The 27,223-nt window shown below is 46.7% G+C and overlaps 1 protein-coding gene across 9 annotated transcripts in view; it reads left to right on the forward strand.

Moving 5' to 3' along the window:
* The window catches only part of fbxl17 (F-box and leucine-rich repeat protein 17), a 1,396,933-nt gene that overhangs the window by 234,086 nt on the left and 1,135,624 nt on the right, over window positions 1–27,223 (forward strand). For all 9 annotated transcript variants that reach the window (XM_070884143.1, XM_070884142.1, XM_070884147.1 and 6 more), the window contains one exon: window positions 15,705–15,827. In XM_070884143.1, coding sequence (XP_070740244.1) covers window positions 15,705–15,827 — 123 coding nt within the window. The remainder of the gene's footprint in view (window positions 1–15,704; window positions 15,828–27,223) is intronic.

Genomic DNA, 27,223 nt, shown 5'->3' on the forward strand with positions numbered 1-27,223 from the left:
TATCCTTTTTAAAGAATGTCATTAATACCTCCTGAGCATCACTAAATTTTCGCCAGCAATCTTTGTACCAGTAGTAAATAGATCAGAGTTCAGTGACCTTGAAAGACAAAAGAATAACAAATGAAATTGTTTAAAAAGAAAGACTTGCATTTACATAGTGTCCTTCAGGACTTCCTAAAACACTTTACAGACCATGAAGTACTTTTGAAGTATAGTCACTGTTGTCATGTAGAAAATGTGGCAGCCAATTTGCACACAGCAAGGTCCCACAAACATGAATGTGAAACTGACGATTACCTGTTTCTGGGTGTTGGTTGAGGGATATACAGTGACCAGGACACCGAGGAGAACTCCCCTGCTCCTCTTCAAAATAGTGTCATGAGATCTTTTATAGCCGCTTGAAAGAGCAGACCGGGGCCTCGGTTTAACATCTCATCTGAAAGACGGCATTTCGAACAGTGAAGCATTCCCTCAGCACTGCACTGGAGTGTCAGCTGAGATTTTATGCTCAAGTATCTGGAATACTTCTGACGGCGAAAAGTGCCACCAACTGAGCCACAGTTTACTAATGTATTCATGTTTAATGTGCCAAGAAGTCTGGAGTTTTCCCTTGTTAATGGGCATCCAGGCACTGAAATTATTACTGTAACAGATGTGGATTTTAATTCATAATTCTGCAGTATTCTCACTTTGACAAGCGCTGAAGTGTCAGCTTGGCTCGGTTAGTAGCTCTCATAGATATCAGATTTCAGTACTTCACTCAATTTAGGATTACAGTGCAGTGCTGAAGAAGTGGTACATTGTTGCAGGTGTTTTTTGAAATATAATTCAATGTTTTTTACCTGCTGGTAATTTAGATGCACATTAGCGGTCTCATGGCACTGGCATTATTTGAAGAACAGCAGGGGCTTCTCCTGGTATCCCAGCCAATATGCCTTCCTTAACCAAAAATTATTAATGGGATGTTTGTTGATCTTATGAGGAAAAATTAATTCTGCCTCCATAAATCTTTGCCCTTAACCATTATATCCAAATCACTTGAGATATGTGAGAGAAATTGTGAGGCACTCAAATGCAACTTTCTGTCTCTCATTGCATGACCACTTCCAAAAATAGAGCCGTTTGGTGGGAGGAAAACCACAGCATTCCATCAAGAATGCATTTTACAATTCACTTTTGGTGTCAAGTGGGAATAGCGCATTAATGAATTAGGACTGTGCACAGATAAAATGATATGGTTATGTTGTTCGAGCTTTAAAAAATGTAAAAATATGTGAACTTTGGGCTTGTGGTGTACCCTGGAAAATTTGTATTTTGCATTCCAGTTTATTTTACGAAATTGCTAACACGCGAGGAAAAACATATAAAATACAAATTTTGTAGGAACTGGGGGATATTTTGTAATCTTCAAGGTAAATGTGGGTGAGGGGTATAATTTTGATGTCATGTATTCTTCTCTAGATGTTGTTGGGGAATAATACTTGTAAATTTTCTTCCATCCCTAAAACTTCAATGAGACTGGATTAGAAACTTAGTTGATTAAAATCGACTGCACACACATTGGCCTGAAGGCGCCACAATCCCATGCCAAACTCTTCAGAATAGGAAGGGATTCCACTTCCACAATGTGCAGCTTGTGTGTGACCACCAGCGAAGGATCCTGGCAGTTGATGCCAAGTATCCAGGCAGCAGCCATGATCCCTTCATTCTGCACCAGACCTGTGTGCCCGCCCTCTTCACCGGACCAAATCAGGATTGTGGATGGCTGCTTGGCGACAAGGGACATCCTCCTGTCAACTTGGCTGCTGACTCCATTACGGAACCCCAGGACAGCGGCCGAGCATGCGTACAATGACGCTCATTCTGGCACTAGGTACATCATCGAGCACTGCATTGGGATCCTCAAACAGAGGTTCCGTTGCCTGGACTGGTCTGGTGGCGCCTTGCGGTACTCTCCTCAACGGGTCTCCATATTCGTAGTGGTCTGCTGCATGCTGCACAATCTGGCCGTCATGAGGGGCCAGCCACTGGACATAGAGCCAGCAGTACCACCTGATGAGGAGGAGGAGGAGGAGGATGATCCCTGTCTCCACCCAACCAGGAGGCGTCGTTGCTATCGCAACCCTGCAAGGGAGGTGCAGACACATCTCATTGCTGCTCGACTCACAGAATCCCATCCCCTTCAGCTCCTATTTTCCATGGCCATCCCAATGAGAGCCTTCGCACAGAATTGACGAGACTCAAATGATACACCTGCCCAGATATCTGTGCAAAAATTAAAGATTTATGACATGATCCAAGTCAGTGCAAAAAAGACAAAACCACAAAAAACAGTACAAGAAACTGAGACAAAATAACACCTCATGCCTGTGCCTATCCTGCTACGCCGAAGTGTTTCCATCATGAGTCTGGGAAGGCTGCTGTGTTTCTTGTGTGGAAGCTGCAGATGTCCTTCTCTGACGCCCTCGACCAGCTTTGGCCCAAGAAGGTCTGGGTGCAGACAGGTCACCACCCTCCTGGGAGGGTTCAGTCCAGCTTGGCTTGGGCAAGGCCATGTGTGGAGGCAATGGCGGAGTGGTAGGTCTGGGGCCAGGAATGGTGTGATCCTGAGAGAGTACATCATCAGGATCCTGGTCCGAGAAGCCTGAGTCACTCACCGGGGGTGACATATTACCAACACCACCAAGCTGAGGGAGCTCAGATCGGTGCTGTGGCGCGACACCAGAAGCTCCCCCATGGCCCGTGTTGGACCCAGCCACAAACGCAACATGGAAACATAGAAAATAGGTGTCGGGTGGCATTGAGCTGAGACTGCATGAGAGCAACCAGAATCACAAAGCCAGCAGACATGGCAGCAGGTTGACACTCCATGGCAGCAGTAGGACACTCTGTGGTCTGTTGCCCAGAGTGCATGAGCATTCTGAGCTTCCAAGGCCATGGTCCTCCTCTCCAATCCAGCACTGATGTGCTCGTTCCCTCATGCCTGTGCTGAAATGGCAGCTGCCACATTACCTGCAGATTGTGGCATACAGCTGGATCCGCATGGACAATCTAGGAGTCCACCATCGCCTGCACACTGGAAATGATGGGCTCCATGGTGCGCGCAGAGCTTTTGACTATGCGGATCGCGGACTCCTCCACACTCTTGTCTGTGCCCCCAACATCTGGGAATGAATGGCCTCCACCCTTTCGTAAACCGCAACATCGATGGCATCATCTGAGTTCTCCTCTTTTTTTTTTCCCCCCCCTCCCCCGGGAGAGGTGGCACCTGAGGTTGCCTCGCCCAGTCACCATGCTGCAGCCTGCTAGGCTCCGGTGCATCATCATCATCATCATCATCGGCAATCCCTCAAAATCGAGGAAACATAGAAACATAGAAAATAGGTGCAGGAGTAGGCCATTCGGCCCTTCTAGCCTGCACCGCCATTCAATGAGTTCATGGCTGAACATTCAACTTCAGTACCCCATTCCTGCTTTCTCGCCATACCCCTTGATCCCCCTAGTAGTAAGGATCTCATCTAACTCCTTTTTGAATATATTTAGTGAATTGGCCTCAACAACTTTCTGTGGTAGAGAATTCCACAGGTTCACCACTCTCTGGGTGAAGAAGTTCCTCCGCATCTCGGTCCTAAATGGCTTACCCCTTTATCCTTAGACTGTGACCTCTGGTTCTGGACTTCCCCAACATTGGGAACATTCTTCCTGCATCTAACCTGTCTAACCCCGTCAGAATTTTAAATGTTTCTATGAGGTCCCCTCTCATTCTTCTGAACTCCAGTGAATACAAGCCCAGTTGATCCAGTCTTTCTTGATAGGTCAGTCCCGCCATCCCGGGAATCAGTCTGGTGAACCTTCGCTGCACTCCCTCAATAGCAAGAATGTCCTTCCTCAGGTTAGGAGACCAAAACTGTACACAATACTCCAGGTGTGGCCTCACCAATGCCCTGTACAACTGTAGCAACACCTCCCTGCCCCTGTACTCAAATCCCCTTGCTATGAAGGCCAACATGCCATTTGCTTTCTTAACCGCCTGCTGCACCTGCATGCCAACCTTCAATGACTGATGTACCATGACACCCAGGTCTCTTTGCACCTCCCCTTTTCCTAATCTGTCACCAGGAAGACTTGCTTCCACTCTAAAACTGAATTATTCGGTGACTGAACAGTCCAATATGGGAATTAGAGTCTCTCACCGGTGGGGCAGACAGTCGTTGAAGGAAAGGGTGGGTGGGACTGGTTTGCCGCACGCTCCTTCCGCTGCCTGCACTTGTTTTCTGCATGCTCTCGTTGACGAGACTCGAGGTGCTCACGCCCTCCTGGATGCACTTCCTCCACTTTGGGCGGTCTTTGTCCAGGGACTCCCGGGTGTCGGTGGGGATGTTGCATTTTATCAAGGAGGCTTTGAGGCTGCCCTTGAAACGTTTCCTCTGCCCATCTTGGGTTCGCTTGCCGTGTAGGACTTCCGAGTAGAGCGCTTGCTTTGGGAGTCTTGTGTCAGACATACGAACAATGTGGCCTGCCCAGCAGAGCTGGTCGAGTGTGGTCAGTGCTTCGATGCTGGGGATGTTGGCCTGGTCGAGGACGCTAATGTTGGTGCGTCTGTCCTCCCAGGGGATTTGTAGGATCTTGCAGAGACATCATTAGTGGTATTTCTCCAGCGATTTGAGGTGCCTACTAATATATGGTCCATATCTGAGCCATACAAGAGGGCGGGTATCACTACAGCACTGTAGACCATGAGCTTGGTGGCAGATTTGAGGGACTGATCTTCGAACACTCTTTTCCTCAGGCGGTCGAAGGCTGCGCTGGCACACTGGAGACGGTGTTGAATCTCGTCATCGATGTCTGCCCTTGTTGATAATAGGCTCCCGAGGTATGGAAAATGGTCTATGTTGTCCAGGGCCGCGCCGTGGATTTTGATGAGTGGGGGGCAGTGCTGTGGGGCGGGTCAGGTTGATGGAGGACCTTTTGTCTTACGGATGTTTAGTGTAAAGCCCATGCTTTCGTACGCTTCAGTGAAGATGTTGACTATAACAACACTCAGTGCAGACCCCTGTACTACCTCAACTATATCCGACCGCGCACTCTCAGTATCTCAGCTGGTGCGTGTGGGTAGAAGCAGTGACTTGTTGGTGCCATCAGTGTCCTCTTCCTCGTCCTCATCAGTCACATCCCCAAACGATGGAGTGTGCTCCACACTGTCACCAGGGCTTGACCCCTCAATGTTGTCACTGCTCTCATTTGACATCTCTGTAGGGATGTTAGGAAGGGTCTCATCCAGGCCTCCAACTGGTCTGCGGTCTTTCTTCACTCTGCACTGTGCTGGGTGTGCTGCCAGTGCTGCCACTTGGTCTCTCATCTGCAAGCATAAATGGGAGAAGGGCTGCCGTGAGGGGGTGTTAGGGGATATAATGTATATATCTATATACACACACACCACACGTATAATGCTGCTTCAGTGACTAAACAGTGAAGATGGGAAATAAGAGAATGTTGGAGAGGCTCGCAGATGCAAAGTGAGCAGTTGGTGGAAGTCCGGTTATGAATGGAGATCCCAGAAACCTTCCCAGCAATCTCCTTCCGTCCATTGTTTAAGGCCTTACCCACATCCGGATAAATCAGTCTCCTCCTGCCCTCGACAGCCTGCGTGAGGGTCTCGAGCTCCGCATCAGTAAATCTGCTTGCCCTCCTTGGTCCATGAGCACCAGCCATCCTGCAACCCAACTCCTTCCCTCATCAGGGCCTGGCTGCATCGTTAACTACACATTAGCACAATGCTGAATTTCTCCGTGGTGACGCCGCTTCAATCAAGCCATCCACACTGTTGCAAACTAGCGTTTCCAGCCACTCCTTACCGCAGGACGACATTTTTTTTTGCTTGAAATTTGAAATATTGCGGCAGCGATGGCGCAAAAAAGTCGGGAGGTGCGCCAAGCTTGTGGTGGCCCTGAATTCTGGCCCCAGAGAGTACTGGGGATGAAATTCTAGAAGCTCAGGCTGAGACAGCAGAAGAATGGCAGTCAAAGGTGGGGTGGTGGATGCACAGAAAGTCCGCGTTGGAAGAATGCAGAGTTGTAGAGGGGGTTGGCCATGGAGGGATTTGAGATGCAATATCGTCCGTCTCCAGCCCATCTGCTGAAACCCTCATCCATGACCTTCATTGCCTCCAGAGTCGACTATTCCAATGCTCTCCTGGCTGGCCTCCCATCTACCAGCCTCTGTAAACTTGAGCTCATTCAACACTCTGCTGTCTGTATTCTAACTCGCACCAAGTCCCACTCGCCGATCACCCCTCTGCTTCCTGACCTATATTGACTCCCGGTCCAGTAACGCCTCTGATTACAAATTCTTAAACTTATGTTCACAGACCTCCATGGCCTCACTCCTCTCGAACTTTGTAACCGACAACCCTCCCGAGATCGCTGTGCTCCTCCAATTTTGGCCTCTTGTGCATCAGGTTTCCTTCGATCCACCATTGGCGGCTGTTCCTTCAGCTGTCTTGGACCTAAACTCTGGAATTCCCTCCCTAAACCTCTGATTCTCTCCTCCTTAAGTCACTCTTTAAAACCTATCTCTTTGACCAAGCTTTTGTTCATCTGCCCTAATCTCTCTCTGGCTCGGTGTCAGATTTTGTCTCCGAATGCCCCTGTGAAGCACCTTGGGATGTTTTACTACATTAAAGATACTAAAAATGCAATTTGTTGGGGGATTGAGAGCCAACCAATGTAAGTCTAAGAGAGAGGTGACCGGTGAATGCGGACTCAATGCAGGATAGCATCAGATTATTGCAAGTCTGTTGTCGTCTTTCTAACTTTTCTGTAATTTTCAGCTGATACTTTCTGCTTCAGCAAATACTGGGGTTTGTTTGCGTTTGTACAAAGACATGCCTTTGATGTATTGTGCAAAAAGCATACTGTAATTTAAAAATCTATCGTTTCTCTAGGTATCACGGGGATAATGCCGGCATCATTTCACGTGCACACGTGTGCTGATAGGAATAAAACGCATTGCAATCTCCTGCTCTTATGAATTGAATTGAACAATGTTGAAGGTGGTTTTAGGGGAACAAAGTTGTTTGCAAGTTTCTGTTGTTTACAGGTACAGAGTATGGAGGTTTGTAGTCTTGAATTTGAAGTGGCTGATTCTCCATCAGAGTGGATTGATTAGTTGACCTGATTGAAATGTGCACCTTATACTGGGACTTCATGGTGGTGCCACGAGGAAGAAGAGGTCTTGCACCAGCCAAGGAAGAACCAGCCTAAGAGGAAGAAGGTCAAACTTGCTGTCCTTCAAATATTACAAGGTTGATGTGTATGGCAAAATCTGTCGTCTGCAGCATGAGTGTCCTTCTGAGAGGCTTGGTACCAGTGTGTTCGTGGCCAGTCATTTCAACAGGCAATACTGTGGGAAGTGCTGCCTAATCTCCTGCTTCAACAGGCTGTGTGGTTGATAATAAAGAAGAAAGCTGTGGACCTCAGGAAGGTATCAATCAGGTGGGCAAAACAGTGGCAAATGGAATTTAATCCAGAGAAGTGTGAGGTAATGCATTTGGGGAGGGCTAACCAGAAAAGGGAATGCACATTAAATGGTAGGACATTGAGAAGCGTAGAGGAACACAGGGATCTGGGAGTGTATGCCCACAGATCCCTGAAGGTCGTCGGCTAGGTAGATAAGATGGTTACGAAGGCACACTGTAATGTATGTATATAAGGTCTGCCCACTAACAGGGGGCACTACCATCGGAGATCCTAGGGTCACAGGTACACTCATGCTGGGCCCGGTACATAACCTGAACTTGTCCTTTGTATCTTCATTTCTGGAAGCCATTAAAGACTGACCAGGTTACACCTAGTCACTGGCTCACAGTACGGAGTTCATTGTATCATTTCATACGCAACAACTGGCGACGAGAATACAAACCCACGCAAAAGTATGGCGAGCATAGCATGATCGAGTACTGTTGGAATTCTCGAGAGATTCAATGAGAGAGAGGATTGGGGAGATTTCACGGATCGTCTTGACCAGTACACAAAGACGAGGATGCAGAGAAGCGCCGGGCAGTTTTTCTCACTCTCTGTGGCCCCACGATCTATCCACTCATCAAGAATCTGATCTCACCCACACTTCCTACAGATAAAGATTACAAAGAACTGTGTGCTCTAGTTCGGGAACACCTTAAACCCACGGAAGGAATCCTCATTTCCAGATATCGCTTCTATATGCACGTTCGTCCAGAAGGCCAGGATGTAGCGTCATTCGTTGCCAACCTGAGACATCTTGCAGGGCCTTGAAAATTTGGGTCTACGTTGGAAGACATGCTAAGTGACTTTTTCGTGGTCGGGCCCAACCACGAGGTTGGCTGCGTAGACGCCGGACCTCAGCAAGGTCATCACCATTGCCCAGGCTTGCGTGTCCACGCAGAAAAGCCGAAGCCGATAACGCGACAAAACAGGAACTCCACGGCAAGTACTGTGTACAAAATTGTATTGACGGCCGGCAGAGCTGCACATGACAGGGCCTACTCAACTGCGTCTGCAAGACTGGGAGCCGCTCAAAGCCCGCCATCGGGCGCAAATCCGAGCTCAATGTGTTGACGTTGCGGGGGCCATCACCGGACCCCATCAGTGCCGCATCAGGCAGTATGTATGCAGAGGGTGTGTGAAGACGGGGCATCTTCAGCAGACATGTCCACAGCAGAGCAAGCGAGCTGCGACACACCACGGGGATGATGATCAATCCAGCGGGGATCTGGCGGTGCAGCCCGAGGCATTTGAGAGCTCCAAGGAGGAAGTGTTTTGCGTTCGTGAGTTCCTCACCGAGCCAACCAATAATGATGGAGGTAAAATTAAACGGGTTGCCGGTATCCATGGAATTAGACACGGGTGTGAGTCAATCGGTTAATGAGCCAGAGGACTTTCGAAAAGCTGTGGGAGACCAAGGCAGAGAGACCCAAGCTGAGTCCGATAAATGAAATTGCGTACCTACACCAAAGAGCTCATACCAGTGATCGGTAGTGCAGCAGTAAGAGTGTCGTACGAGGGATCGGTTCATGATCTACTGTTATGGATTATCCCGGGCAACAGCCCATTGTTATTCGGCAGGCATTGGCTTGAGAAAATAAAATGGAACTGGTACGATATTAAAGCTTTGTCGTCAGCGGATGATGATTTGTGTGCTTAAGTGCTGAGCAAATTTCCCTCACTGTTTGAACCGGGAATTGGCAGCTTCAAGGGAGCCAAGGTGCAGATTCATCTAGGCCCAGATGCAAGGCCCATCCATCACAAAGCCAGGGCGTCCCGCACATGATGAGAGAAAAGTCGAGCCCGATTTGGACAGGCTGCAACGCGAGGGGGGTCATCTCACTGGTCGAATTTAATGACTGAGCCAGCCCCATTGTTCCGGTGTTAATGAGCGACGACACGGTCAGGATTTGTGGAGACTACAAGGTCGCGATCAACCGAGTTTCGAAGCAAGATCAGTACTCGCTACCGAAAGCTGATGACCTGATTGCAACGCTAGCCGGGGGAAAATCGTTCACCAAATTAGATGTAACGTCAGCCTACATGACACAGGAACTGGTTGAATCATCAAAGAAACTTATGTGCATCAACACGCACAAAGGACTGTTTATTTACAACCGGTGCCCTTTTGGCATTCGTTCGACGGCAGTCATATTTCAGAGAAACATGGAGAGCCTATTGAAATCCATCCGGCAGGACCGTGATATTCCAAGACGACATCCGAGTCACAGGTCATGACACCGTGAGCACCTGCACAGTCTGGAAGAGGTTCTGTGCCGTCTGGACAAAGTGGGACTCGGGCTGAAACGTTCGAAGTGCGTTTTCATGACACCAGAGGTCAAATTCCTTGGACGAAAGATTGCTGCAGACGGAAGCCTGCAAAAGCGAAAACAGAGGCCATCAAAAATGCGCCCAGGCCCCAGAATGTGACGGAGCTGCGTTCGTTTGTGGGTCTTCTCAACTACTTGGGTAACTTCTTACCAATTTGAGCACAGTATTCGAGCCTTTGCACAAACTGCTCAGGAAAGGAGACAACTGGTTGTGCGGTGAACATAGAAACATAGAAACATAGAAAATAGGTGCAGGAGCAGGCCATTCAGCCCTTCTAGCCTGCACCGCCATTCAATGAGTTCATGGCTGAACATGAAACTTCAGTACCCCATTCCTGCTTTCTCGCCATAACCCTTGATCCCCCGAGTAGTAAGGACGTTATCTAACTCCCTTTTGAATATATTTAGTGAATTGGCCTCAACTACTTTCTGTGGTAGAGAATTCCACAGGTTCACCACTCTCTGGGTGAAGAAGTTTCTCCTCATCTCGGTCCTAAATGGCTTACCCCTTATCCTCAGACTGTGACCCCTGGTTCTGGACTTCCCCAACATTGGGAACATTCTTCTTGCATCTAACCTGTCTCAACCCGTCAGAATTTTAAATGTTTCTATGAGGTCCCCTCTCATTCTTCTGAACTCCAGTGAATACAAGCCCAGTTGATCCAGTCTTTCTTGATATGTCAGTCCCGCCATCCCGGGAATCAGTCTGGTGAATCTTCGCTGCACTCCCTCAATAGCAAGAATGTCCTTCCTCAAGTGAGGAGACCAAAACTGTACACAATACTCCAGGTGTGGCCTCACCAAGGCCCTGTACAACTGTAGCAACACCTCCCTGCCCCTGTATTCAAATCCCCTCGCTATGAAGGCCAACATGCCATTTGCTTTCTTAACCGCCTGCTGTACCTGCATGCTAACCTTCAATGACTGATGTACCATGACACCCAGGTCTTGTTGCACCTTCCCTTTTCCTAATCTGTCACCATTCAGATAATAGTCTGTCTCTCTGTTTTTACCACCAAAGTGGATAACCTCATTTATCCACATTATACTTCATCTGCCATGCATTTTCCCACTCACCTAACCTATCCAAGTCACTCTGCAGCCTAATAGCATCCTCCTCGCAGCTCACACTGCCACCCAACTTAGTGTCATCCGCAAATTTGGAGATACTGCATTTAATCCCCTCGTCTAAATCATTAATGTACAATGTAAACAGCTGGGGCCCCAGCACAGAACCTTGCGGCACCCCACTAGTCACTGCCTGCCATTCTGAAAAGTACCCGTTTACTCCTACTCTTTGCTTCCTGTCTGACAACCAGTTCTCAATCCACGTCAGCACACTACCCCCAATCCCATGTGCTTTAACTTTGCACATTAATCTCTTGTGTGGGACCTTGTCGAAAGCCTTCTGAAAGTCCAAATATACCACATCAACTGGTTCTCCTTTGTCCACTTTACTGGAAACATCCTCAAAAAATTCCAGAAGATTTGTCAAGCATGATTTCCCTTTCACAAATCCATGCTGACTTGGACCTATCATGTCACCATTTTCCAGATGCACTGCTATGACATCCTTAATAATTGATTCCATCATTTTACCCACTACTGAGGTCAGACTGATCGGTCTATAATTCCGTTTTCTCTCTCCCTCCTTTTTTAAAAAGTGGGGTTACATTGGCTACCCTCCACTCCATAGGAACTGATCCAGAGTCAATGGAATGTTGGAAAATGACTGTCAATGCATCCGCTATTTCCAAGGCCACCTCCTTAAGTACTCTGGGATGCAGTCCATCAGGCCCTGGGGATTTATCGGCCTTCAATCCCATCAATTTCCCCAACACAATTTCCCGACTAATAAAGATTTCCCTCAGTTCCCCCTCCTTACTAGACCCTCTGACCCCTTTTATATCCGGAAGGTTGTTTGTGTCCTCCTTAGTGAATACCGAACCAAAGTACTTGTTCAATTGGTCTGCCATTTCTTTGTTCCCCGTTATGACTTCCCCTGATTCTGACTGCAGGGGACCTACGTTTGTCTTTACTAACCTTTTTCTCTTTACATACCGATAGAAACTTTTGCAATCCACCTTAATGTTCCCTGCAAGCTTCTTCTCATACTCCATTTTCCCTGCCCTAATCAAACCCTTTGTCAAGACAGAGCCTTTGAGAAGGCGAGAAATCTGTTATGTTCCCACAAGCTATTGGTACTGTACGACCCATGCAACCGTCTGGTTTTGACCTGTGATGCATCGTACTATGGGGTCGGCTGCGTACTCCAGCAAGCCCATGAGTCAAGCAAACTACAACCAGTTGCATACGCGTCTCGAAGCCTGTCCAAGACGAAATGAGCCTGCGGTATGGTAGAGAAAGAGGCTTTAGCATGTGTTTATGGGGTAAAAAACATGCACCAGTACCTGTTTGGGCTTCGTTTCGGGCTGGAAACCGATCATAAGCCGCTCGTTGTTCTCATAAAGGTATCAAAACCAACGCGTCGTCCCGCATCCAGAGGTCGGCGCTGACATTATCTGCCTATGATTGTCATTCGCCATAGACCAGGCACCGACAACTGCGCTGATGCATTGAGCCGGTTACCGTTGCCCACACTGGAGCTGGAAACGCCAATGCCCGCAAAGCCACTCATGGTCATGGATGCCTTTGAGAGTGAAGGGTCGCTTGTCACTGCTCAACAAGTTAAGACCTGGACCAGCCTTATCGGTTGTAAAACATTCTGTTCTTAACGGGAACTGGTCGACCATCCCCAAGGAAATGGATGATGAAACCAAACCGTACAGCTGTCGCAAAGATGAGCTTTCCATCCAGCCCGACTGTTTACTGTGGGGTAATTATGTTGTAATGCCCAAGGACGATATTTGTACGGGAGTTACTGGGTACGCATCTCGGTATTGTCATGATGAAGGCCATCGCTAGGTCCCATGTTTGGGTGCCTGGCATTGACTCGGACTTGGTCATGCTTGCGTCAGTGCAGCACTTGCATGCAGTTAAGCAATACCCCAAAGGAAGCTTCGCTTAGTCTGTGGTCATGGTCATCCAAACCGTGGTCTAGAATCCACACAGACTTTGCGGGCCCCTTCCTCGGTAAAATGTCTTTTGTGGTGGTGGACGCATACTCCAAATGGATAGAATGTGTGATCATGTCATCCAGCACTTCCACTGCCACCATTGAGAACCTGAGAGCCATGTTTGCCACACATGGTCTGCCAAACATCGTTGTCAGTGACAACGGACCGTGTTTCACGAGCCTGGAGTTTCAAGAGTTCGTGAAACATAATGGCATAAAAGACGTGAGGTCAGACCCATTCAAACCCGCATCCAATGGTCAAGCGGAGCGGGCTGTTCAAACCATCAAGCAGAGCCTGAAACGCGTAACTCATGGTTCCTTGCAGACACGCCTGTCACGCATACTGCTCAGTTACAGGACAAGGCCACACACGCACACCGGGTCCGGCCTGCGGAACTATTGATAAAGAGAGGCCTCAAAACCAGGCTCTCTCTAGTCCATCCTGACCTTAACGATCATGTCGAAACCCGACGTCAGTGCCAGCAGTGGTATCACGACTGCACCGCAGTGTCACGTGACATATCTGTAAATGACCCAGTGTATGTGCTTAACCATGGTCAAGGGCCCAAGTGGCTCCTGGGCAATGTTACGGATAAGGAAGGTAACCGGGAGTATATGGTTAAGTCCAAGAATGGGGAGATGTGCAGGAAACTCATTGATCAAATCAAGCGAAGACACACTGACGAACCGGAACAGTTGGAAGAAGATACCGCGAGCTGAGACAACCAACCAACTCACGTCCAGCCATCAGGAGAACCACTGTAGTCAACGCCCGGCCCCAAGTCGTGAGAGACTCAAAGCACTGGGATTGTACTGAGAAGGTCAACCAGGGAGCAAAGGGCTCCAGACCGTCTGAGCTTGTAATAGGGACTTGTCAAGAACTGGGGGGGGGGGGGGGGGGGAGAGAATGATGTAATGTAAGTACATAAGGTCTGCCCACCACCAGGGGGCACTACCGTCTGAGGTCCTCGGGTCACAGGTACACTCGTGCTGGGCCCGGTATAAACCTGAACTTCACCTTTGTATCTTCACTTCTGGAAGCCATTAAAGACTGACCAGGTTACACCTGGTCATTATATCATTTCATACACAACACATACAGAATGCTTGCCTTTATTAGCCGAGGCATATAATATAAAAACAGGTGGGTTATGCTTGAACTGTATAAAACACTGGTTAGGCCATAGCTGGAGTACTGCGTGCAGTTCCGGTCACCGCATTACAGGAAGGTCATGATTGCACTAGAGAAGGTGCAGAGGAGATTTAGGAGGATGTTACCGGGAGTGGAGAATCTTAGCTATGAGGACAGATTGGATAGGCTGGGGTTGTTTTCCTTGGAACAGAGGAGACTGAGGGGAGACCTCATTGAGGTGTATAAAATTATGAGGGGCCTAGATATAGTAGATAGAAAGGGCCTATTTCCCTGAGCAGAGGGGACATAAATTTAAAGTAATTGGTAGAAGGTTTCGGGGAAATTTCTTCACGCAGAGGATTGTGGGGGTCTGGAACTCACTGCCTGAAAGGGTGGTTGAGGCAGAAACCCTCACCACATTTAAAAAGTGCTTGGATGTGCACTTGGAGTGCCGTAATCTGCAGGGTACAGACCTAGAGCTGGAAAGTGGATAGCCTCTTGTTGGCAGGTACGGACACGATGGGCCGAAATGGCCTCCTTCCGTGCTGTAAACTTCTATGATTCTATGAACAGGTCTGAAGGTACATAATTATGTACATTTAAATAAAATAAACTATGATGGAGGAAAAAAGTTCAATTTCTATCATGGTATTTGTAGCTGTTGTAATTAAACATGAATCAAGCGATGCTTTAGTAGTTATTGTACTCTATTGTCACCAAAGTTCATGTTTTATGTAATGAGAAGGGGCTTTAAACTTTTTGTATTTATTAGGAAGGCTCCCTCCTGTATGGAAGTTGCTGAAGTTTGACAACGAAGTAATGCAATAGACGTGTGTGTTTGTGTGTGTGTTTGTGTGTGTGTGTGTGTGTGTGTGTGTGTAAATATATACACCTTCCTGCTGGTGCTGGATTTTCCAGCACTTCTAACCTATAATGTGGAGAAATTCTTATGTTCCAACCAACTCTGCTGCGCTTCCAAAATTCCTGTAAATTTTGATGTTAACTATAAATATTTTCTGATTTTTAAAAATGAGGACTGAATATGTATATGCACCCTGCCCTCGAATCCTTTTTCAGCTGAAGCCTTAATTTGGTCTTGGTCTGCAATGCCATAGGAGGTTGACTCGTATCTTATCCGTGCAATTCCTGTCTGCAAAACTTTACTTTTTTTTTGTCACAGTTTTGTGTCAACTTTATCCAATAGTTTCCTATGACTGCATATAGAATGAAAATAGTATTTTTTAAATTGTCCCACTGTCATGTCACAAATTGCCCACTGGGTGTAGCTGAGATTCCATTAACCATGTTACTTTATCTTTACCTGAGCCCCCCTCGCGCCCTCGGCCCTCGCTCATCGCGATCTCGTCCCGCTCATCCCCCTCGCCCTCATATATGTTAGTCTGACTGTTGATGTTTTCTCTGGTTTGCTTTCCATTATTTTGTTTTGTTTTTAATCTTTGTTGCTATAATAGATGCGAAATAGAGAATTTAGCAAACCTTTTGTTTGCTTTCCGATCCTTGCTGTATGGAAACACGAATTATCCTGCAGCGGTTAGCGAGCACATTTGATAAGCCACCCACAGTGATATAATTTATTGTAAATGTTGACTACATAGCTTCTGATCAGTATCTTTTTTTCATTTCAGGTCTTCACTCATTTATCTCTGAAGGAAAGATGTCTTTCAGCATCTTTGGTTTGCAAGTACTGGCGTGATCTAGGTTTAGATTTTCAGTTTTGGAAGCAGCTGGACCTCAGTGGGCGACAACAGGTATGGACTTTGCTGTCTTAAGAGCATTTTGAAAAGTAATGCTGAAAGACAAATGTGCTTTTTTATTTTAAATGAAATTAATCCGATTCACAGGTTGCATGTTTAGGTAAATCATGTTTTGAGAGAAGGGGAATATTTAAACAATTTACTGTACTATGTTATACTGCTCATGTGCTGAATCAGTTTGCAATAAATTATGTAGGGGTACGGCAGCATAGTGGTGATGTTCTCTGGAGGCATGAGTGCAAATCCTACCATGACAGCTGGCGATTTTTAAATTGAATGAAATAAACCTGGATTAAAAAGCCAATATAGTAATGGTGACTGTTATATATGTAAACTTGTATTTACTCTCTACAGCCACCAGAGGGCTTATCCCCTGGAGTGCCAAGGGATCCCATAATCCCTTGGGAGCACAGGTATTTAAGGAGGCCTCACAGGTTGCAGAGGCACTCTGGAGACCTGCAATAAAAGACTAAGATCACACTTTACTTTGAGTTCAGTGTTCAGTCTGACTCCTTCTCCATACATAACAACTGGCGACGAGATACAGATAGCGAACCTAAAGATGCAGAGAGCAGTGGGCACCCTGCAGAAATTCTCGGAGGGAGATTATTGGGAAACTTTTGTGGAGTGACTCGACCAATACTTCGTAGCTAACGAGCTAGATGCGGCAGAGAACACTGTCAAATAAAGGGCGATTCTCCTCACCGTCTGTGGGGCACCGACATATGGCCTCATGAAGAATCTGCTCACTCGAGCGAAACCCACGGAGAAATAGTACGATGATTTGTGCACACGGGTCTGAGAGCATTTGAACCCAAAGGAAAGCGTTCTGATGGCGAGGTACTGGTTCTACACCTACAAAAGGTCTGAAGGCCAGGAAGTGGCCAGTTATGTCGCCGAGCTAAGACGCCTTGCAGGACATTGTGAATTTGAAGGACATTTGGACCACTTGCTCAGAGACTTTTTCGTACTTGGCATTGGCCACAAAACCATACTTTGCAAACTTTTGACTGTAGAGACCCCAACCTTGAGTAAGGCCAGAGCAATAGCCCAGGCGTTCATTGCCACCAGTGACAATCCGAAGCAAATCTCTCGGCACACAAGTGCTGCAACAAGTACTGTGATCAAAGTGATATTGTTTTCGAATTGTAACATACAGGGCAGGTCACACATACCTGCAGTTGCACGTCCGCAGATGACTGACTCCACCATCAATTGTGATGAATGCAAGGCCATTAACACCTTGGAGCTGCAGGGTTGATGATCATTTCCATTCATGCAGATTCAAAGGGTACATTTGCAAGGGCTGTGGAACAATGGGACACCTCCGAGTGTGCAGGCGAACTGCAAATCCTGCTAACCACCATGTTGCAGAGGAGGACCGATCCACGGAGGATCACGACGAACCAGAGCCTCAGACCGAGGAGGCAGAGGTACTTGGGGTGCACACATTCACCACGAATTGTCCCCAGATAATGCTGAATGTTGAACTAAATGGACTCCCGATGTCAATGAAGCTGGACACGGGCGTGAGCCAGTCCATCATGGGCAAAAAGACTTCAGAAAAACTATGGTGCAACAAAGCCTCAAGGCCAGTCTTAACTCCAGTTCTCACGAAACTAAGAACTTGCACAAAAGAACTGATTCCTGTAATCGGCAGTGCTACCATAAAGGCCTCCTATGATGGAGCAGTGCACAAGCTACCACTCTGGGTGGTACCGGGCGATGTCCCACGCTGCTCGGAAGGAGCTGGCTGGGAAAAATATGCTGGAACTGGGATGATGTCCGAGCGCTATCGCCCGCTTATGACACTTCGTGTGCCCAGGTCTTAAACAAATTTCCTTCGCAATTCAAACCAGGCATTGGGAAATTCCAAGGAGCAAAATGGCAGAGCCACCTAATTCCGGGGGCGCGACCCATCCATCACAAGGCGAGAGCAGTACCGTACATGATGAGAGAAAGGGTAGAGATCGAGCTAGACCGACTGCAAAGAGCGGGCATCATTTCACCGATCGAGTTCAACGAGTGGGCCAGTCCTCAAAGGAGATGGCTCCATCAGAATCTGTGCCGATTACAAAATAACTATCAATCGTTTCTCCCTGCAGGACCAATACCCACTACCAAAGGCCATCGACCTCTTTGCAACGCTGGCGGGAGGAAAGACGTTCACGAAGCTGGATCTGACTTCAGCCAACATGACGCAGGAACTGGAGGAATCATCGAAGGCCCTCACCTGCATCAACACGCACAAAGGTCTTTTTGTTTCTAACAGATGCCCGTTTGGAATCCGATCAGCGGCGGCGATATTCCAGAGAAACATGGAAAGCTTACTGAAGTCGGTCCCGCACACCGTGGTCTTCTAGGACGACACCTTGGTCACAGGTCGGAACACAGTCGAGCATTTGCAGCACCTGGAGGAGGTTCTTAGTCGACGCAACCACGTGGGGCTTCGGTTAAAATGCTCTAAGTGCATTTTCCTGGCACCTGAAGTGAAGTTCTTGGGAAGGAGGATTGTGGCGGATGGCATCAGGCCCACCAACGTGAAGACAGAGGCAATCGAGAACGTACCGAGGCCACGGAACGTGACGGAGCTGCGGTCGTTTCTGGAACTCCTGAACTACTTTGTTAACTTGTTACCGGGTCTCAGCACACTGTTAGAACCACTACATGTCTTACTACGAAAAGGGGACGAATGGGTATGGGTTAAAGCCAAGAAAATGCCTTTGTAAAAGTGAGAAAATTGTTATGCTCAAACAAATTGCTTGTGTTGTATGATCCATGTAAGCGTTTGGTATTAGCATGTGATGCGTCGGGTGTGTATTGCAACAAGCTAATGATTTAGGGAAACTGCAACCGGTTGGTTATGCATCCAGGAGTCTGTCTCAGGCTGAGGGAGCCTACAGCATGATTGAGAAAGAAGCGTTAGCGTGTATCGATGGGGTAAAGAAAATGCACCAATACCTGTTTGGGCTAAAATTTGAATTGGAAACCGACCATAAGCCACTTGTATCCCTGTTTTCTGAGAGAAAAGGGATAAATACCAACACATCGGCCCGCATCCAGAGATGGGCGCTCACGTTGTCCGCATACAATTACGCCATCTGCCACAGGCCAGGCACAGAAAACTGCGCCCATGCTCTCAGTAGGCTGCCATTGGCCACCACGGGGGTGGAAATGGCGCAGCCTGCAGATCTAGCCATGGTTATGGAAGCATTTGAGAGTGAACAATCTCCCGTCACTGCCCGGCAGATCAAAACCTGGACAAGCCAGGACCCCTTATAATCTCGAGTCAAAAGCTGCGTGCTTCACTGGAGCTGGTCCAGTGTCCCAGTGGAAATGCAGGAAGAGATAAAGCCGTTCCAGCGGCGCAAAGATGAAATGTCTATACAAGCAGACTGCCTTCTGTGGGGCAATCGAGTAGTGGTCCCCAAGAAGGGCAGAGACACCTTCATCAATGACGACCACAGTACCTACCCAGGCATCGTGATGATGAAAGCGATAGCCAGATCCCAACTGTGGTGGCCCGGTATCAATGCGGACTTAGAGTCCTGCGTTCACAGATGCAATACATGCTCGCAGCTAAACAATGTACTGAGGGAGGCGCCGCTAATTTTATGGTCTTGGCCTTCCAAACTGTGGTCAGTGTACATGTCGACTATGCAGGCCCGTTCTTGGGCAAAATGTTCCTTGTGGTTGTAGACGCATATTCCAAGCAGATTGAATGTGAGATAATGTCAGTTAGCACGTCCGCTGCCACGCTCGAAAGCCTGCGGGCTATATTTGCCACTCACGGCCTACCCGATGTCCTGGTGAGCGACAACGGGCCATATTTTACTAGTGCTGAGTTCAAAGAATTCATGACCCGCAGTGGGATCAAACATGTCACATCTGCCCCGTTTAAACCAGCGTCCAATGGTCAGGCAGAGAGAGCAGTGCAAACCATCAAGCAAGGCTTGAAGAGGGTAACTGAAGGCTCACTGCAGACTTGCCTATCTCGAGTCCTGCTTCGCTACCGCATGGGACCCCACTCGCTCACTGGGATCCCACCTGCTGAACTGCTCATGAAAAGAGCACTTAAGACAAAGCTCTCATTAGTTCACCCTGATCTACATGAACAGGTAGAGAGCAGGCAGCTTCAACAAAGTGCATACCATGATAGTGCAAATGTGTCATGCGGGATTGGAATCAATGATCCTGTATTTGTATTGAATTATGGACAATGTCCCAAGTGGTTTCCCGGCAGTGTCGTGGCCAAAGAGGGGAGCAGGGTGTTTCGGGCCAAACTTTCAAATGGACTCATTCATCAGAAACACTTGGACCAAATCAAACTCAGATTTAAGGACTATCCTGAGCAACCCACCTTGGACCCTACCTTTTTTGATCCCCCAACATACACACCAGTGGCAGCCGGCACCACAGTTGACCACGAAGCAGAACCCATCATCCACAGCAGCCCAGCAGAACTCAGCACACCAGGCAGCCCATCTAGTCCAGCTGCACAGCAGCCCAGCGAGGGCCCAACAAATGATTCAACACTATCAGCTTTCACACCGAGACAATCAACCAGGGCAAGAAGGGCCCCAGATCGACTCGCACTGTAAATAATTACACGATTGACTTTGGGGGGGGGGTAGTGTTGTTTTATATGTGAACTTGTATTTACTCTGTACAGCCACCAGAGGGCCCATCCCCTGGAGCCCCAAGGGATCCCATAATCCCATGGGAGAACGGGTATTTAAGGAGGCCTCACAGGTTGGAGAGGCACTCTGGAGACCTGCAATAAAAGACTACGGTCACACTTTACTTTGAGCTCACAGTGTCAGTCCGACTCTTTCTCCATCCATAACCGTAACCATGTAACTATTGGATTGTCATTTAAAAATCCATCTGGTGCACTAAGATCCTTTAGGGAAGAAAATCTGGGACTTTGCCTGGTCCGGCTTATAAGTGACTCCAGATCCACAGCAATGTGGTTGACTCTTAACTGCCCTATGAAATGGCCTAGCTAGACAACCACTCACTTTGTGGCCCTCCATCATCTTCTCGAGGGCATTTAGGGATAGGCAATAAATGCTGCCCTTGTCAGGGGCACCCACAACCCAGAAATAAACAATAAAAAAAATGTAAAGTTCTGTATGTCAGCCAAGTATTTACAAATGGGTTTGAAGGATTTCATTAATTAAATTAATACCGTGTTCTATACTTGCTCAAAAAAGTAGATGATCCCTCACACAGCCTCCTTCAGTTGGGAGAATGAATTATCTGACGTGTAATTGGTTGTGACATTTATCAACATCACTCCACGACCAGTCAGTGCACTCATCAATAAATGCCCACCCCTGACACTCTCCATCCCGAAAATGAATTATATGAAAACAAAAACTAGCGCTGCTGGCATTTATTGCCCTTGAGAAGTTAGTGGTGGGCTGCCTTCTTGAACTGCTGCAGTCCATGTGGTGAAGGTGTTCCCGCAGTACTTTTAGGTAGGGAGTTGCAGGATTTTGACCCAGAGATGATGAAAGAACAGAGATATATTTCCAATTCAGGATGGTGTTCCCATCCAGTTGCTGTCCTTGTCCTTCTGTGTGGTGGAGGTTGTGGGTTTAAGAAACATGAGACTTAAGCAATAGGAGAAGGACTAGGCCGTACAGCCCCTTGAGCCTGCTCTGCCATTTAATAAGATCGTGGCTGATCTTTGACCTCAAGTCCACTTTCCCGCCTGATCGCCATATCCCTTGATTCCCCTAGACTCCAAAAATCTATTGATCTCGGCCTTGAATATACTCAACGACTTGGCATGCACTGCGTTCTGGGGTAGAGAATTCCAAAGATTAATAACCCTCTGAGTGAAGACATTTCTCCTCATCTCCGTCCAGATGGCCGACCCTTTATCCTGAGATGATGCCCTAAAGTTCTCGACACTCCAGCCAGGGTAAACAGCCTCTCAGCGTCTACCCTGCCAAACCCCCTCAGAATCGTGTACCTCTCATTCTTCTAAACGCCACAGAAAACAGTCTGGTGAACCTTCGTTGCACTCCCTCTGTGGCAAGTACCGGTATATCCTTCCTTGGGTCAGGAGACCAAAACTGTACACAATATTCCAGATGCGGTGTCACCAGGGCTCTATATAATTGCAGTATGACGTCTTTAATCTTACATTCAAATTCCCTTATAATAAAGGCCAACATAACATTCACTTTCATAATTGCTTGCTGGACCTGCATGTTCACTTTCAGTGATTTGTACACAGGTATAGCCAGGTCCCACTGAACACCAATATTTTCTAATCTCTCACCATTTAAAAAAAATACTCTGCTTTTCTATTTTTCCGACCAAAAGTGGATAACTTCACATTTCTCCACATTATATTCTATTTGCCATGTTCTTGCTCACTCACTAAGCCTGTCCATATCCCTTTGATGCCTCTTTGCATCCTACTCAAAGCTTACATTCCCACCTAGCTTTGTCTCATCAGCAAATTTGGATATATTACATTTGATCCCCTCATCCAAATCATTGATATAAATTGTGAATAGCTGAGGCCCCAGCACTGATCCTTGCGGCACCCCACTAATTACAGCCTGCCAACCCGAAAATGACCCGTTTATTCCTACTCTCTGTTCTCTGTCCGTTAACCAATCCTCAATCCATGCTCGTATATTACCCCCAATCCCATGAGCCCTAATTTTATTCAATAACCTCTTGTGCGGCACCTTATCGAATGCCTTCTGAAAATACAAATACACCACATCCACTGGTTTCCCCCTTATCTATTCTGCTAGTTACAACCTCAAACACTATAACAGATTTGTCAAAATGATTTCCTTTTCATAAATCCTTGTTGACTCTGTCCAATCATATCAGTATTTTCGAAGTGCCCTTCTTGTTACCACATTCTTCATAATAGATTCTAGCATTATACCTATTACTGATGTCAGGCTAACTGCTCTGTAGTTCCCCGTTTTCCCTCTCCCTTCTTTATTAAATAGTGAGGTTACATTTGCTGCCTTCCAAACTGTGGGAACCATTCTCGAATCTTTGAAATTTTGGAAGATGACAATCGATGCATCCACTATCTCTATAACCATCTCTTTTAAAACCCTAGAATGTCGGCCATCAGGTCCAGGGGATTTATCGGCTTTCAGTCCCAATAATTTCTCCAGTACTTTTTTTTAAATTAATACTAATTTCTTTCAGTTCCTCTTTCTCGCTAGACCTTTTGGTTTTCCACTATTTCCAGGAAGTTTTTTGCATTATCTTCTCTGAAGACAGATACAAAGTAGTTGTTTAATTTCTTTGCCATTTCCTTATTCCCCATTATAATTTCTCCTGTCTCACTCAGCCTGTAAGGGACCCATATTTACTTTCACTAATCTTTTCCTTTGTACGTACCTGTAGAAGCTTTTACAGTCTGTTTTTATGTCTCCCGCTAGTTTACTCTCATTCTATTTTTTCTTTTTTTAATCAATTTCTTGGTCTTCTTTTACTGAATTCTAAAATTCTCCCAATCCTCAGGCTTACTACTCTTTGGCAACATTATAAGCCTCTTTCTTTGATCTAATGTTATCTTTAACTTCTCTTGTTAGCTACGATTGGATCACTTTTCCTGTGGTGTTTTTGAGCCTTTAAGGAATGTATATTTATTGTAATTTATGTATTCATTCTTTAAATGCTAGCCATTGCTTGTTTACCATGTGCAGCAAGTGTGTCCAGCTGCAGCTTCTGACAGACCGCATTGCGGCACTGGAGCTGTGCATGGATTCACTCTGGAGCATCTGCAATGCTGAGGATGTTGTGAATAACACGTTTAGTGAGTTGGTCACACCGCAGGTAAAGTTTACACAGGCAGATAGGGAATGGGTGACCATCAGGCAGAGCAGTGGAAGGAAGGTAGTGCAGAGGTCCCTTGCGGTCATCTCCCTCCAAAACAGGTATACCATCTTGGGTACTGTTGAGGGAGATGGTTCATTGGTGGAAGGCAGCAGCAGCCAAGTCCATGGCACCAGGGGTGGCACTGCTGCACAGGAGGGCAGGAAAAAGAGTGGAAGTGCTATAGTGATGGGGAATTCGATTGTAAGGGCAACAGATGGGCATTTCTGCGGCCGCAAATGAGACTCCGGGATGGTATGTTGCCTCCCTGGTGCAAGGGTCAAGCATGTCTCGGAGCGGCTGCAGCGCATTCTGGAGGGGGAGGGGGAACAGCCAGCTGGCGTGGTGCATATAGGTACCAACGATATCGGTAAAAAACGGGGTAAGGTCCTATAAGCTGAATTTAAGGAGCTAGGAGTGAAATTAAAAAGTCGGACCTCAAGGGTAGTAATCTCAGGATTGCTACCAGTCCCACGTGCTAGTCAGAGTAGGAATTGCAGGATAGTTCAGATGAATACGTGGCTTGAGGAATGGGTGCAAGGAGGAGGAATTCAAATTCCTGGGTCATTGGAATTGGTTCTGGGGGAGGGGGGGACCAGTCCAAACCAGACGGTCTGCACCTGGGCAGGACTGGAACTTATGTCCTCGGCGGAGTGTTTGCTAGTGCTGTTGGGGAGGGTTTAAACTAATATAGCATGGGGATGGGAACCCTATGCAGGGAGTCAGAGGGAAATAAAAAGGGGGTAGAAGCAAAAGGTAGAAGGAGAAAAGCAAGAGTGGAGGGCAGAGAAATCAAGGGCAAAAATCAAAAAGGGCCACATTATAACAACATTCTAAAAGGACAAAAAGTGTTTAAAAAAAACAAGCCTGAAGGTTCTGAGTCTCATTGCGAGGAACATTCGGAGTAAGGTTGACGAATTAAGTGCGCAGATAGCTGTAAACAAATATGATGTAATTGGGATTATGGCGACATGGCTCCAGGGTAACCAAGGCTGGGAACTCAACATCCAGGGGTATTCAATATTCAGGAAAGATAGACAGGAAGGAAAAGGAGGTGGTGTAGCGTTACTGGTTAAAGAGGAGGTTAACGCAATAGTAAGGAAGGACATTAGCTTGGATGATGTGGAATCTATATGGGTAGAGCTGCGAAACACCAAAGGGCAGAAAACATTAGTGGGAGTTGTGTACAGGCCACCAAACAGTAGTAGTGAGGTTGGGGATGGCATCAAACAGGAAATTAGGGACACGTGCAATAAGGGTACAGCAGTTATCATGGGTGACTTTCACCTACATATTGATTGGGCTCACCAAACTGGTAGCAATACTGTGGAGGAGGATTTCCTGGAGTGTATAAGGGATGGTTTCTAGACCAATATCCCGAGGAACCAACTCGAGAGCAGGCCATCCTGGACTGGTCTTGTGTAACGAGAAAGGATTATTTCGCAATCTGGTCGTGCATGGCCCCTTGGGGAAGAGTGACCATAATATGGTAGAATTCTTCGTTAAGATGGAGAGCGACACAGTTAATTTAGTTCAGGGTCCTGAACTTAAAGAAAGGAAACTTCGATGGTATGAGACGTGATTTGGCTAGGATAGACTGGTGAATGATACTTAAAGGGATGACAGTGGATAGGCAATGGCAGACATTTAAAGATCACATGGATGAATTACAACTATTGTACATCCCTGTCTGGCGTAAAAATAAAACAGGAAAGATGGCTCAACCATGGCTAACGAGGGAAATTAGGGATAGCGTTAAATCCAAGGAAGAGGCATATAAATTGGCCAGAAAAAGCAGCAAACCTGAGGACTGGGAGAAATTTAGAATTCAGCAGAGGAGGACAAAGGGTTAAATTCGGAGGGTGGGGGGGCGATAGAGTATGAGAGGAAGCTTGCAGGGAACATAAAAAGTGACTGCAAAAGCTTCTATAGATATGTGAAGAGAAAAAGATTAGTGAAGACTAATGTAGGTCCCTTGCAATCAGAATCAGGTGAATTCATAATGGGGAACAAGGAAATGGCAGACCTATTGAACAAATACTTTGGTTCCGTCTTCACTAAGGAGGACACGAATAACCTCCTGAAAATACTAGGGGACCGAGGGTCTAGCGAGAAGTGGAAACTGAAGGAAATCCTTATTAGTCAGGAAATGGTGTTAGGGAAACTGATGGTGCTGAAGGCCGATAAATCCCCAGGGCCTGATCGTCTGCATTCCAGAGTACTTAAGGAAGTGGCCCTAGAAATAGTAGATGCATTGGTGGTCATTTTCCAAAATTCCATAGACTGGATCAGTACCTATGGAATCGAGGGTAGCTAATGTAACCCCAGTTTTTAAAAAAGGAGGGAGAGAGAAAACACGGAATTATTCACCGTTTTGCCTGACATCGGTGGTGGGGAAAATGCTGGAATCATTTATTAAATATGTAATCGCAGCGCATTTGGAAAGCAGTGACGGGCTCGGTCCAAGTCAGCATGGATTTATGAAAGGGAAATCATGCTCGACAAATCTTCTAGAGTTTTTTGTGGTTGTAACTAGTCGAGTGGATAAGGGCGAATCAGTGGATGTGGTGTAATTGGACTTTCAAAAGGCTTTTGACAAGGTCCCACACAAGAGATTAGTGTGCAAAATTAAGGCACATGGTATTGGGGGTCATGTATTGACGTAGATAGAGAAATGGTTGGCAGACAGGAAGCAAAGAGTGGGAAGAAACGGGTCCTTTTCAGAACGGCAGGCAGTGACTAGTAGGGTGCCACAAGGTTCAGTGCTGGGACCCCAGCTATTTATAACATACATTAATGATTTAGACGAAGGAATTGAATGTAATATCTCCAAGTTTGCAGATAACACTAAGCCTGCTCCTGCACCTATTTTCTATGTTTCTATGTCATACCTTTTAGCGTAGTTTCCCAATCTACCGTAGACAACTCGCCCTTCATACCTATGTAGTTTTTTTTTAGATTTAAGACCCCAGTTTTGGATTTAACTAAATCACTTTCAAACGTAATATAAAATGAAATCATATTATGGTCACTCTTCTCTGAAGGTCCCTTTACTACAAGGTTATTACTTTACCCTTTCTCACTGCACATTACTAGATCTTGGGGAGGGTTTAAACTAGCTCGGCAGGGGGATGGGAACCTGAAAATAGATTCAGTAGGGAAGGGAGCAAAGCTGGAATTAGAAAGCAAAAATCAAGAAAATTAGTTTGAAGGAGAGAGGAAACAAGCAGGAAAAATGGGTTTAAAAAAAACAAACTTAAAGGCACTTTGTATAAATGCACGTAGCATTTGTAACAAAATAGATGAGTTGATGGCACAAATTGAGACGAATGGGTTTGATCTGATAGCCATTACAGAGACGTGGTTGCAAGGCGACCAGGACTGGGGAATAAATATTCAGGGATACTTGACAATCCGGAAGGACAGACAGAAAGGAAAAGGAGGTGGGGTAGCTCGATTGATGAAGGATGGAATCGCTGCAATAGTAAGAAATTATATTGGCTCAAATGATAAGGGTGTTG

The sequence above is a fragment of the Pristiophorus japonicus genome, chromosome 1, assembly GCF_044704955.1.
Source record: "Pristiophorus japonicus isolate sPriJap1 chromosome 1, sPriJap1.hap1, whole genome shotgun sequence".
Lineage (NCBI taxonomy): Eukaryota > Metazoa > Chordata > Chondrichthyes > Pristiophoridae > Pristiophorus > Pristiophorus japonicus.